The sequence below is a fragment of the Lagenorhynchus albirostris genome, chromosome 5 (assembly GCF_949774975.1).
Source record: "Lagenorhynchus albirostris chromosome 5, mLagAlb1.1, whole genome shotgun sequence".
NCBI classification, from domain to species: Eukaryota; Metazoa; Chordata; class Mammalia; order Artiodactyla; family Delphinidae; genus Lagenorhynchus; species Lagenorhynchus albirostris.
Window position 1 is genome coordinate 65,529,314 of NC_083099.1, and position 13,826 is coordinate 65,543,139.

The 13,826-nt window shown below is 51.4% G+C and overlaps 1 protein-coding gene across 1 annotated transcript in view; it reads right to left on the reverse strand.

Annotated features, from left to right (window-relative positions):
- Positions 1 to 8,494: 8,494 nt before the first annotated feature.
- MASP1 (MBL associated serine protease 1) overlaps positions 8,495 to 13,826 on the reverse strand; it is a 48,180-nt gene continuing 42,848 nt past the window's right edge. Inside the window, exon 11 of the mRNA XM_060150258.1 lies at positions 8,495 to 10,904. Coding sequence (XP_060006241.1) covers positions 10,021 to 10,904 — 884 coding nt within the window. The 3' untranslated portion in view covers positions 8,495 to 10,020. The remainder of the gene's footprint in view (positions 10,905 to 13,826) is intronic.

The following is a 13,826-nucleotide window of genomic DNA, read 5'->3' on the forward strand; positions in this document are numbered from 1 at the left end:
AACATCACAACCACCCATGGGATATTATCCCCAGTGTAGAGGGAAGGGGCTTGAGGCTTGGCAACTTCCTCAAGGTCACCCAACTAGGAAATGGCAGCATGGGGATTTGAGCCTGTGCTGGTGATGAAGCTATTGTCTCTCAGCTCCAAACGTACCCTTCTACACTCTACCTTGTGATGCTGCAAATGAGACTCTGAAATGGCAGATCTGCTTTGTCAGGGGTGTTCCTGAAAATAGGGGGAACCTCCAGGAAGGCTTGCCATTCCTGTTGGCATCACCCTAGCAATGGTTCCTCACCCCAGCAGTGGCGGTTGGTCCCAGCTGTTCTCCCTAGCACCATCAGCACAGGGCCTCTTTTGCAGCATCTGAGTTCCTGCTTCACAGACCCCTGTCAAGCTTCTAGGTTCTATGTCTCCAACTTCTTCTCTTTGTTCCTCCAGCCCCAGGAGTGGTGGTTTCTTCCTGCAAGTGCTATCTCTATTATCTCAGCACCCCCCTTTACTTCTCCAGTCCTCCAATACCCTATATTAAATTCTCTCTGATATAACAACTGGTCTGGTTTCTGTTTTCCTATCTGGACCCTGACTCATATAGTGCTTGCAGTACTGATCAAGCCTGCCTGTTTACCTTGGAACCAGCTTTGACTCAGCTGTTTTAGGGGAGGCAGCTGAGGAATCACACAGACATGGTCAGCTGGCTCAGTTGGCACCAGAGCCCGACCAATGCTGGAGAAGAAGGCTCTATGGAGGTACCAGGTACTCTGCAGATGTGGAATCACAGGTGGGGGTGGTACCTTCCTGCGGTGGCCCCTGGGGCAGACAGATGGGCATCACGAAGTCATTCAGCACCGGGCTCTTCGACAGCTCCAGCAGAGCCACGTCATTCTCAAATGTGTTGGGGTTATACAGGGGATGGAGGAAGATTTGTTTGACGTTGAGACTCTGTTCATTCTCATCTGACCGGTACCTCCAATGCTTGCCTGGGAAAGAAGAAGGCGTGTGAGGTATGAGGGCAATGCAAGCTTAGAGGATAAGGTCGCACCTTGTTCCCTGTCAGCCCCTGTCCCATTCAGCCCATGTTTCCAGCCTTAACCCTTATACTGCCCTTCACCTACTTTTTTCAAGGCATCCCATCTTACCTGCCCTTCTCCACATATTCTCATGGCTCTGACCTCTGTCTTTCTTCATGACCTGATCCCATTGCCTTATAATACTCATTCCAGTGCCCATTGCCATATGTCCAAGCCTTCCTTGCCTGGGTCATGTGTTGCCTCCCTCCATGAAATCTCTCAGAGTCTTGAGTTAGATTCTTCAATTAGAAATCTCTTCCCTACGAACTCCCATGCCCTTTATCTGTTCCTCTCCTCTAGAACTTACTGCTTCCTACTTTATATTCGAGGTCTCTGTGCTTACATTCTATTCCTTTATTAGACTCTAAGTCCCTGTGGGCAGGAACTTGTGTAGTTATATGCTGGCATAGTGTCAGGACATAAATATGTGCTGAACTAAACTGAATCAGCCGGTGGTCTTGATTTTACAAAGGAGAGGGGAAGCTTGGATGGTTTGTGTATGATCCACTTGAAGCCACGGATTCACAGAAGCCTGAAGCACTTTTGGAAATTATCCAGATGAGGCTCTTTATTGTAAAAACTGAGGCTTCACCTTCAGTGACCTGCTCATGGTCCCACCACCTGAGAATCACAGCCTTGGGCTTAGATGCAGGTCCCTGGCCTCCAGTCGTGACTTGTCCTTCATCCCAGGCACCTTCCCTGATGATTGAGTGAGTGAGTGGACACACCCCATCCCCAGAACCACAGCTGGCTGCAGGAATCACCTTGCTCCGCACTCACCCATGATGATTTTGAAGGCAGAGGGGCTGAGCAGGTCCAAGCCATGTAGGGCTGCGTCCTCTGAATCCAGCGATTGGTGAAGGCAGTGAGCCGCGGTCACAATCCATTTGGAGCCTGGGAACAGAATTGTGCACACACACTGTCCTCACGGCCCCATCCTGCTTCCCACAGCCTCAAGCTGAGGGCTTTCAGACCCCTCCTCTCCATGGCACCCCTCTCCCTTGCGTTTCACAGCCTCAAGGCGGAAACGCATATGATCCTGATCTGAAAACGGGGAGTTGAATCTGAGATTTCATCTGCCTTCTCCAACCTAGGCCCAAACTGAATGTTTTAAAGATGATTTCAGGTCTCCCTTAAAACCATGGGGTTGGCGAGCTCCGGACAGCCCAAGGTGTGCACAAGAAACTTCGTGCTCACTGGCCACCCCTCCGGCCTTGCTGCTCAAGCCGTGGTCCCTGGACCAGTAGCCTCAGCCTCCCCTGGGAGCTTCTTGGAAATGCAGACTCTGAGGCCCCACCGTACGTCTACTGAATCAGAACCTGCATTCAGTAGTAAAATCTGAGGGTTTTAATAAGATCTCCAGGTAACTTCTATGCATATTAAAGTTTGGAAAGCACTGTTGTACGTGGTTCTTCTCAACTTTGGGTGCACATTTAGAATCACCTGGGGAATTAAAAACAAGCAAACAAATCCCCAAAAATAGTACCTGGGCCTGAAGCCAGAGCATCTATGTCATGGGAGTGAGGCACAGGTACAAATACACTTTAGAAGTGCCCCCAGATGATTCTACTGCCATCAGGGCTGAGAACCGCGGCTCTGATCCAAACCTCTCATTTTATAGACATGGATTCTGAGGCCTGGAGGAGAGCGAGGATGTCTAGGGCAACTCTGCAGGTTGGTGGCAGGGCCAGGGCCAGACCGTGGGTGTGCTGATGGTCAGCTGAGCACATCTCTTGCATCTTGGCTGTCTTTTTCCCTTGATGGACAGGTCCCTGCCCTTTGCTCAGTATGGGGTCAGGCTTCGGTTCATCCTTAAGGTTGAACAGATGACAAACCCATAAATAGCTGAGGCCAGAGACATGCTGGGTTGAGCCAAGCAGAAAGAAAGGCACCAGGGCTTTGGGATGGGGTATCGGGGCCAAGTACAGAGTCCAGGGCAGAGTCCCTGTCTGGAGCAGGTCCCGGGCTCCACTTGGCCCTCTCAGGAGCAGCTATGTTCCCTGGCTACTGGCTTCTGGATAGAGCTCCGCACAGGCCACCCTCTTTTCCCTGGTGGCATTTTTGATCCCTGTCCACAGCCAGGGGCTGTTGACTAATTTTCCAGGTAGGTAAAGTGGGATGAGGTACCCAGATTAGGGAGCCTGCCTTGGAGCGGGGCTCTGGGCTATTTAGATGAACCTGGGGTATGCAGCGGTGAGTCCAAAGACATGGCTTTGCCTCGTAGCTCTGCAAACACTGAGTCCCTGAGCCAGAACCCAGGCTTTAGGGTGGGCACTGAGCGGGAGCTTTCTGTCTGTCCCTCAGCTCCTTCCCTGCTTCCTCTGCCCTCTCCTGTCTTTCCCTCTCTCTACAAAACTAGACAACAGAGGAGGAGAGAGATTCTAGACGAGGAGAGCTGTGGGGAGGGCTGAGTAAGTCAGATCTTGTAGCTTGGCTGAGGGTAGAGAAGTGGGAATAAACACGCAGTAGACACAAGTGAGTGCTGAACATCATTGAACTTAAACACTCAAGGCTTCAGAAAACTAATCTAACTCTTAAAACCGTGGGCAGTGATCCATCTATTTACTTACATTCTAAAAAAGCCAGAAATGTCTTTGCTCCCTTCTGCTCTCCCTGCCGGCTCCTCCCCTCTCTTTGCTTCTCTTCTGATGCATTCTTTTCTGGGTCCTCCCTGCTGTTCTATGCCTTTCACAATTCTCTCTCTCCCTCTCTCTCTCTGTCTCGTCTCATGCCCCACCAGTTTCTCTTCCTCCGGTTGTATTTGTTTCCTTTCATTTTCCCCTTAATTTCTCTTCACTTCCCTCTCTAGTTCTCTCATATGCCCTCCGTCTCTTTCTCTATCTTTGTCCTTGTCCTTCTAAGCCCTCTCTCTGTCTCTCTGCCCCTTCTCATTCTTGGCCCTCTCCCCTGCCTGCTTCCCACTGGGCTCCCCTTTAACCTGTGCTCACTCGCTGTGCCCCTTTGGGAGGCTCCATAGGGGAGACCACTCATCTTTGTGTTTGTAGGAATATAAGGATCAAACCCTCTGCTGGGTTACCATTTCACACACCTCGGGGATGTCCAGACTGCAGTCTCACCAGAGCCTGCACCTCTCCTCGGGGATCCCAGTCGGGGAGCTGTCCTCACCTGAGTGTACCCTGGAGGAGGAGGGTGGGTCAGCGCGAGGCGAGACCGGCAGCCCCAGAGCTGCCCAGGCAGAAGTGGACCCATCCATGCCTTCTTCCTCTGTGATAGGGTTAGAGGGACTCTAGATTGCTATTAATTTTTATTATGATGTCAGAGCTGGGATGGACCTTAGGTCATTTGGACTAAACTGGCAGGAAGAGCCATCAGTCATTTCTTCCCTACCTTTGCTCCCACTGCCAATCACATTCAGTCCACTACAAAATTCTCACAATCTTATTTCTCAATGGCTTTGAATCAGCCTGGTTTCTATTCCTCAGCCCCTGTCCTTTTTCTGAGGCTAATGACTTTCCTCTCCACTATTGCACTATAGCTGCCTCACTGGACTCTTGGCTTCCAGATTCACCCTTCTTTCAATCCATGCTGTCTCAGGAGAGAACTTTCCAGAACATGCTTATAAACCTGGAGCAGCATTCAAGAAAAGATCTAAATTCCCAAGCATGGCATTCAAGGCTTTGTAAATCTCCCTTCTCTGACTCCTCTAGTGTGGGTTTCCTGGTTCCCCCTGGTCCCACGGCGCTGGCACCCCCTCACTTTGAGCCGCATGTAAGTGCCTTGTGTTGTAATCCATGTTTAAGGGTCTGACTCCCTCACCCTTCTCAGTGCCAGAGAATGACCAGGGCTCGGGAAGTGGTGTTGGCTGAAGGAGCCAGCTAGAAGAGAACACGTGTCTCCTGGCTCCAGCTCAGGTTTCTTTCTGCCACTTTGTACTTCTGGGTCCCGCTACTACTGTGGAAGATTCTCAGTGAAGAAATCTTGTCAGTCTCCAGGAAGAGGGTCAGGTCCCTTTCCTTCTACCCTAACCTCTAATCCTGGGTCCCCCAGCCCTTCCACCTTCAACTTACCTAAAAGAGAGCCCCCGCAGAAGGGCTGCCCATTCGGGTGTGACAGCATGGCAATCCATGGGGTGGTGCCCTTCTGGGCTGGGCGTCCACTGAAGATCCTGGCCATCAGATTCCGGGAGAACTTGGGGATCCCACACACTGCAGCCAAGGGAGGGAGGACAGATCACACTCTGGGCTCCATCTTGCCCTTTGCCAGAGCTACTAGCACATCACCCTCTGTTAGGAACATCTGTTATTTTTGATATTCCAGCATCCATTGCTCCTTTCAGTAACAGCACCCCAATTTTCCTCTGGGGCCCACTCTTCCCCCATTTCTTGTCCATATAGCCTGAGTTGCAGTGATCTTACCTCTGGTTCTAGGGGTAGGAATGTGACCCAGACCTGACTAATGAAAGCCTCTTATACTCTGGTCACAGTGATTGCTCAGAGATGGGAAGGTAACCCTGGCCAGGCCAATGAAAGCCTGCCTTGGGAATTTTGCTAGGAGGTCCTTCTCTGCTGGGTTGCTAAGCTGCTGGCTAAAAGCCCAGATTTGCCAGAGATCACTTCATGGAAAGTTTGTCGAAAAACTTGCTACTAATGGAAAAACCAAACCAAACCAAACCAAAAAACATCCTCCTCTCCATCTGCTCCCTCTGTAAACTTTCTTCTCTTCAGAACGAACTCTGGGCTTCCAAACTTTTGGGGACCTGGCTTTGAGGATTTGCACCCCTCTCCTCTGTCTTGCATCTCTCCTTTGTCTATGCCTCCAAAACATGATCAAGACCTCTCATTCTAAAAATCAAATTTCCAGTTCCACAGTCTCTCCCTCCCCTTTCTTCCATAGTCAAGCTTCTGGAAAGAGAAGATGACACCCAGTATCTGCATCCTTCCCTGTCCTTTGGAGGTGGATTCAAAGGAAGAAAGTGCCACGCTCCACACAAACTTGGACATAAAGTGGCCATTTGAATATTTAATAGATCTGTAATCATGGATGGACACAGAACGACTCTGGGCCCATAGCTGGAACTTCAAAGATGGTATTTACATGTATAGGAGAACACTATTTCTGAAATTTTATCTCACGTATTCTTCAGCTCTAGGAAATCTCGCCTTGTGGCTGCTGGAGGTTTTTAGGTTTCAAGGAAGCAAAACCTGGAGAACTGAGCATATAAACCAAGAGAAGGGAGGATGTAAGGGCAGTGTGCTATCTCAGGAAAGAGATAAAAACCTAGGAGAAGCCTGAAGAGAGAAAGAGAAGGAGGGAGGGTGTAGGAGGGAGGGGGAAAGAGAGAGAGAGAAGAGGGAAAGAAGAAGGAGGAGAAAGAGGTGGTGGAGGAGGAAGAGGAGGAGGATAAAGGACGAGGAGGATAAAGTAAGAGGGAGGAAGGGTTAAGGACTTCAGCATGAGCGCAGGCCTGCTCCCTGGATCCTCTCTCAGAGTTGACAGTAGAGACCGGGTCCCAGCACCCGGGAAAGTCCAGCCTGGAAGCGTCCTCTGGACTGTCCTGGGTCATTTGCACTGTTGATCACTTTATCCTTCTTGACACTTTCCCTCCTTGGCTTCTGAAGCTCCTCTCTTCCTGTGTTTCTGATTCCTCTTCCTTGTCTCTTTCTTGGGGTTTCTCTTCTTCTCTCCATGCCATCAATGCTCGTCTTTCCCTTTTTGAGTCCTCAGCCCCCTTTTCTTTTCTCTTCCAGTAGATAATGCCATCTCCTCCCATGCCATCATACTATTTAGACCCTGATGAATTTCAGATCAGTGTCTCTAATCTGCCCTTTCCTCTGAACCGATCCTGAAGTCTCCAGCTGGATTGCACATAAACTCCTCAAGCACAGAAAACCCAAGTCCTGGTCTCCACCCTTCACCACCCATCTGTCTCCCCTTTGTTATTCCAGATGTCTGTCAATGTCTGCACGGACTGCATCCTCGTTGCCTCCCTCTTCTTCAACACCCGTATTTAATCAGCCACTAAGCTGGTAAAAAAAGTCACCAGAAGAAGCAGAGAGTAATGTCACAATGTGCTCTCCATGCAACCTCGTGACACCTGTGTCTCAATATGTCACAACATAAAGTCCAAATATCTAGAGGAAAGTAAAACTCTGAAATGTAATAGAATACAAGACATGATAATCTTTGAAATCAGCTACATATAAAGTATAAGGCATAATGTAAGATTCTTTTAGTTCTCAATAGTGTAAAAAGCATGACAGTTTCATTATGATACAATTCCCAAACAAAGGCAAACCAGGAGTACCTTGTATGGGGAGCTCTCACTAACAGATTAGCTTGTGTTACTCCACATCTCTGTGTCTGCACTATTCACACGATGCCTCTACACCAAGCCCTGCCCAATACACTACTTAGATGTTTTCAAACTCCCTCACGCCCACATCTGCAGTGTCACACCCTAGGTCTGGGGGGTTTTCACCACCTCTCTCCAGAATGGTTGTTGTAATTTCCCAACCGCTCTCTCTAGCTTGGTCCTTCCCCGACCCCTCCACTTTTCACAGCATGTTGCTCACGCTCTAACCTGCTGATTCAGAACTTCCCATGGGTGAGACCCAGGAATCTGCATTCCTAACAAGCACTCCAGGTGATTCTGATATACCCCAAACTAGAGCATCACTGGTTACAGGACAGAGCACATAGAATAACATAGAATGACCTTCAAGACTCTGTCCACCTTCCCCTCATCCCCTCTGCCCCCACTCTACTCAGGGCACACTTTTCTGCTTCATCTTTGTCCCCTCTCCCCTTGTCTCCCATCTCCCAGTGCGTTCTTTGTAACCTCTCTGCAAATGTATCCAGATCCTCTTCAGCTGTATGAACCTCCCCCTCAAGTTCCCATAATACTGCAATCTCCACTCCTCTAATGACGTTAATTCCCTTCGCCTTTGTGAGACCTAGGTGCACACAGTCTTGCCTTGCGTGCTCATTTGAGCTCTTTGAACTCAAGGAATTAAACGGCAGGCACTTCCGTGATGGAATGGGCAGCCTTCGAGAGGACACATGTCCGTAACCGACTCCATTCCTCAACACCCTTTCTTGGATGATGTCCAGGTGACAAAAATTGTACTGTTTCTGCAATGGGAGAGATTTTGGCTTCATGAGGGGCCAGGTTTTCTTCAAAAAGTCAAAACAGGGCTTCCCTGGTGGAGCAGTGGCTGAGAGTCCGCCTGCCGATGCAGGGGACATGGGTTCATGCCCTGGTTCGGGAAGATCCCACGTGCCGCGGAGCAGCTGGGCCCGTGAGCCATGGCCGCTGAGCCTGTGCGTCCGGAGCCTGTGCTCCGCAACGGGAGAGGCCACAACAGTGAGAGGCCCGCGTACCGCAAAAAAAAAAAAAAAAAAAAAAAGTCAAAACAAACGAACATCAACAATAACCAAACCCCAAAACAAAGGCTGTTGGTTATCCACAGAGGGTTTATTTCCACTTTAGTCCCCTGATGGGAGAAACGGAGTGCAGAGGAAACTTACAGGGGAGTGAAGCTTGTGATATAAAATAAACAAAATAGAGTATCCTCTACATGCACTGTTCATACACATGGGAGTGTGCTTCCAGGACCTGACTGGAAAAGCGGATGCTTCCCAACTGCTCTCTTGGAATCCCTCTCAGGGCTTCTTCTTTCTCTGATGGAGAGTCCCCAGGAGAGCGAGCCTGGGGAGAAGGAAGATGATCAGCCCTGTGAGGGCCAGGGAGAGGCTCCTGGCATTGGAAGCACCGAACGCTGGAGCTGGAAGGACCCTGAGGGGGATCTGATGCCTTCCTTTTACAGATGGGGAAACTGAGGCCCAGTTGGGGGCAGAGCTGGGGCTGGAACCCAGGACTCTGGGCTCTCCCTCTCTTCTCACTGTCTTTCACGGGCAAGTCCCTGCTTCTCTGGAAGCTGGAGGACTGGACCCCTCTCAATATCCACGCTGGGTGTGTTCTCTGTAGAGCTCAGACCACAGACACGCAGGGCAGTCTGGTGGGACTGGGTCACTCCTATGCCCTGAGCCCTCCTTCTCCTGTTTCCCTGTCCAGAGGCACAGCGAGCATGGTGTGAGCCTTCTCTCTCTCCAAACAGTCCAGTTGAGTCTCCACACCTGAGGCTGAGGCTTTTCAGGTGACACATTTCAAGGCTGGAAGGTTGCTTCGTGCTCGTCTGGAGTGCCAGGTGTGGACACCCGTGTGGTCAGCTGGTATTCGGGAGTGACATGTGGGTCCAAATGATGTGCTCTGAGTGGTTGGTGGGAATTTAACGGGCTTGGGGAGCCTCCCACTGCTCTCCTCCTTCCCCCAGTCGCCACGGAGCTTCCCAACTTTCTCTTTGTCCTTTGAAATTCCTTTAACAGGGAACAGAAGGGATAAGGCTTGGACTGCAAGAGGTTTTGGGAGAGAAAACCCAGGGACAAAAGTACTACAAGGCATTACACTCGGAGAGAGGGGCCTCAGGCTGTCATCCCTGTCTCCCCAAACCTGAGGAGTTTTCGGCCAGAATGTACCCAGAGGGCAAAGCTGGGAGAACACACGGACTTAGCTCACGGCAAGGAAACATTTTCTAACAGTCAGGTCCAAGCTCAGTTACGCCAAGAGTGAGAGCAGGGCCACTGGGTTTGACAAATGACTAGCAGTGAACGAGGCCCCTGGGGTGAGTATTCGGGAGAGGAGTGGGGGGTACTGGCCCCAGTCTAGCTCCCTCACTGTACTGCGGGGAGAAGGAGGCCTGGAGAGGGGAGGGGACTCGCCCAGGGCCAGCGACCCAGGCCTCCTGTGTAGGGCCTTTTCCCTGTACCACATTGCTGCCTCTCAGGGTCCCAGGGGCTGTCTTGGGAGGGTGGGAGCAGCGTGGTCCATCCCACTGGTCACGTGAGTAACATGGAGTGTGCCGTCTTTGGGAGTGTGTGGTGCAGCCTCGCTCGGGCTGGCCAGGGCAGGCGCCCCGAGGACGTAACGCAGCTCACCGCTCCACCTGGAGCTCCCCCAGGCCCCGCGGGGAGCCTATCTGCTCCCACACCCAGTCCACGTAGTTGGAGACCTTGGTGTAGACCCCATACACCTGCTTGCTGCCACATTCTTCGGGGCCCCCCCAGGACACCAGGCCTTGGGCCACCCAGCGCTGGCTCGAGTCGTCGAGGATGACAAAGGCGCCGCCGCTGTCCCCCAGGCACGTGTCCTTGCCACCCTCGTAGTAGCCGGCACAGAACATGTTCTCTGTGACGCTGTAGTTGCCTGACCGGGACTCGTAGCTAGTCTTGCACTCGGCGTGCGGCACCACGGGTAACTTGACGTACTGCAGGACGTCTGACAAGGTCCGCGTGCCACTGCTGATGATCTCGTCCACCGTCACGTTAGGATTGGAGATGCCCCAACCAGCTACCAGCCCCAGCATGTGGGGCGCCGGGCCTTCGGGCTCGGGTCGCGGCAGGCAGATGGGCATGATATGAGGCCCCAGGGGCACGGGCTCCCGCAGCTGCACCAGAGCGATGTCGTGGTTGTAGTTCTGGATGTCGAAGTCTGGGTGGAGCACCACTCGGGCGGCCGAGCTGTTGACAGCCCCCGATTTGTCCCGCACGTCATGCAGGCCCAGGTAGACGGTGACGTGCTCCTTGGAGACCGGTGTCACCGTGTTGTCTCTGCGCTGGGAGCGCAGCACGTGGGCTGCCGTGAGGATCCAGGACTCAGAGAGCAGGGCCCCGCTCCCAAACCACTTGTCATTGGGCACCCTTGAGGTGTCCTCCACCACGATCAGGGCCTGCCACGGGAAGAGGCCGGGCTCAGCATTCCGGCCCCCGATGATCCGCTTGACCAGGTTTGGCAGGGAGCGCGAGGGCTGGCCACACGCTGCAAGGAGAAGGAGGGAGCGGGGACAAGGGACAGAGACACGTCAGGTCAGCCAGGTGGAGGACCTCTGAAAGAAATGCACGTCTCACCCACTGTAGATTATGCCACCACGGCCCCTACTCTGCATCACAGAGCCATGCTAGCCTGGGAAAGCTGTGAGTGCGCTCATCTTTGGCCTAAGTCTTTCTAGTCTGGCCCATCTGTAGTTGGACCCTTCTGTAGCCAGGGCTGTCTATGGACCAGACCTTTTTATATGTGGGCCTTCACCATCCTGAACCATTCCAGCCAAGATCACTTGTGGCCTGGATCATCTTTAGTCAGGACTATCTCTAGCAGTGGTCACTTTGCCCCTTTCTTCCCTAGAAAGGCATCTCAGAACCCAGACGTGGTCCATGCTGTAGGTACTTTGAAAACTTCTGAAAACCACAGATCAATGGCTTTGAGAGATGGAAGGAAATTAAAATACTGTCTAGCAAGTCACAGCAAACACTGGACTGGGAACTGAGACACCTGGGGCCTTGAACTGGCTTTTCTCTCCTCTGTCCTGTGTGACTCTGGGTTAGGATATTTCCTTCTCTGGATTTCAATTTTTGATCTGCTAAATGAGGCAGTTGGTCAAGATGATCTCCAAGGATCCTTTAAATTCCAAATTCCTTTGATTTTTATTTCATCTGCCCTGGTCACCCCCATTTTATAGGTGAGTAGAACTCTCCAGAGGTTAAATGACTAGCCCAAGGTCACATTGCTATTAAGTTGAGTAGCAGGGGCTTAACTAGATTCTAAGATGAATGTCTTGTCCTTGTGTCCCACAGTGCCTCCTTACATATAAAGAACCTTTTCTTCTCTGGACTAAAGGACACATGATGTGAAGGGATGCCCAGGGCATCCAAGGTTAGGGAAAGGTGGCATAATCTACCAGCAATGATGCATAGGCTCTGCTCTACCCATCATTGCACCTGGGGACCCCGTAGTACCTTCAGGGAAAGAAGAAAGGTCTGATCAAACTTAGTTCTATCGAGTTGTACCCCGAGCATGCACATGCACCACCAGCCTCCTGTAGCCAAACGCCTTTGGCCCGTGAGCAGAGGGTCTTCAGAACCAGCCCCCCGCTGCCTAAGAACAAGCTCCCAAGGGCCCCTCCAAGCAGGGTGCTTGGGTCTGGGGGCTAAGCCTGGTATGAGCGTGGACCTCCTCTGGGTTGCGAAGTGCCGGGCTACACCCCTTGGCCTGCAATACTTTCAGCAGTCCTTTAAAGACCAAGGAGTATCTGAGTTTTCTTGGCAACTCTGAGAGGTCAGGCTTCCAGCAACCTAATGCTTTTCAGATGCTCTTCTTCTGGACGCCAGATGCTTCTTACGTGATCCTGAGGCACCCTGCTGTGCACCCCAGGCCAGACGTGAGGTGGTTTTCGCTAATTGTCTGTGGCAGGCCTTTCGGAGCTGAAGGCCAGACTCTCGATTATAAGCGGCAGCCTACCAAGTGGCTTCTCCAGGCAGGTCTGTGACTGGCCCTGCAGAACAGTGCACTGAGCGCTCATAGGCCCTCATCTGGTGAGGGACACTTCTGTGGCTCAGTCCACGGTCACAGCAAAGCCGGCACTGAATGGTGCCTTTTTCCCACGAAGGTGCCAGTGGCATACTCCAGGTCACAGAGTGCCTGAGCGGGGGAAGCTTGGAGAACAGCTCACTTACAGATGGAAAACTTGAGGTTCAAAGAAGGCAAGTGACACACTCAAAGTTATTGGTGGCAGAGCCAGAAATGGAGCCTGTTTCTTTGGACACTGGCTTCATTTTTTCCCACTAAAGTCTGTTTTTCTTCTTGATATGCTCTTGTCCTTTCAAGAGGTTGAATGACGCAGCAAGCCTTTGAGAGTGCTCATTGAAATGGGGCCATTCTTTTAGGCTGCTACCGTTCTCCATCCAGTCTTTCCTGAGGCAAAGGATTCACCTTGAAATACTAGAGCTGCAGCTGTGCTGAAGTCAGATTTGGGCTCTAGAAGACTGGAGGTACTGAGGGAGGGCCCTAAAAACAGAAATGTGATATTCGAGAATTCGGGGTTCATGAGGATGGCAGAGTCAAGAATGGCTCAGCATTGCTGGTGTTGACATCAAAAGTCTTGGGTCCATCTTCCAGTTCTGCCTCTAACTTTCTGTAGGTAACCCTGGATGAATCATTACACCTCCCTGATCCTTAGTTTTCTCATGTGTCAAATAAGGGGCAAATAATATTTTCTTAACAGTTTCCTTGGAAAGGTGGGATATTATGATGCCAGATGAAATGGCTTTCTCCATTCTGGCTTGCCTTTGGGTTCAATCTTGGTGTTTTAGTGGGGGAGAATTTAGAATTTTCTGGCCTGGTTCAATGATACACGATGTTCTGCTCGATACCAGGTGTTAAAAGAATTTCATGACTCATTGCAAGATGCTTTGTATGAATCTAGAGGACGATGACCATTAAGAGTCATAGAGTGTCAGGGATCACCTGGTACTTCTCCTTCACTTCTGAGGTACGAAATCCTAGCCCCAGAGACGTGAGGTTACCTACCAAAGCTTGCAATTAGGAAAAGACAACAGTGGGACCAAGACCCGGGCCCATGACTCCCAGCGCAGTGCCTCCTCCCCTTCTAGACACCGCAACATGGCTGCCTGGGATGGAAGCCACCTGCAGTGCCGTCTTTGGTCCACCTAGTATTTTAGCAAAATGGGGGTTTGGCCTCCAGTTTGCCACAGCTCCACCATTCCCCATCTTCTCTGAGGCTTCTCCAGCCGTGGCCCTTGGGTGTGCTCCTGGCTAAGCCTAACTGAGATGATGGGGGTCAGCAGAGTGTGGATGGGTTGGCCTTTCCCCTGTTTCAGCTCCTCACGAATTCTTTGTGTTCTTTCTTAGACTTAAAGCCCTCTTAAGTGAAGTCTTCCTAACCAG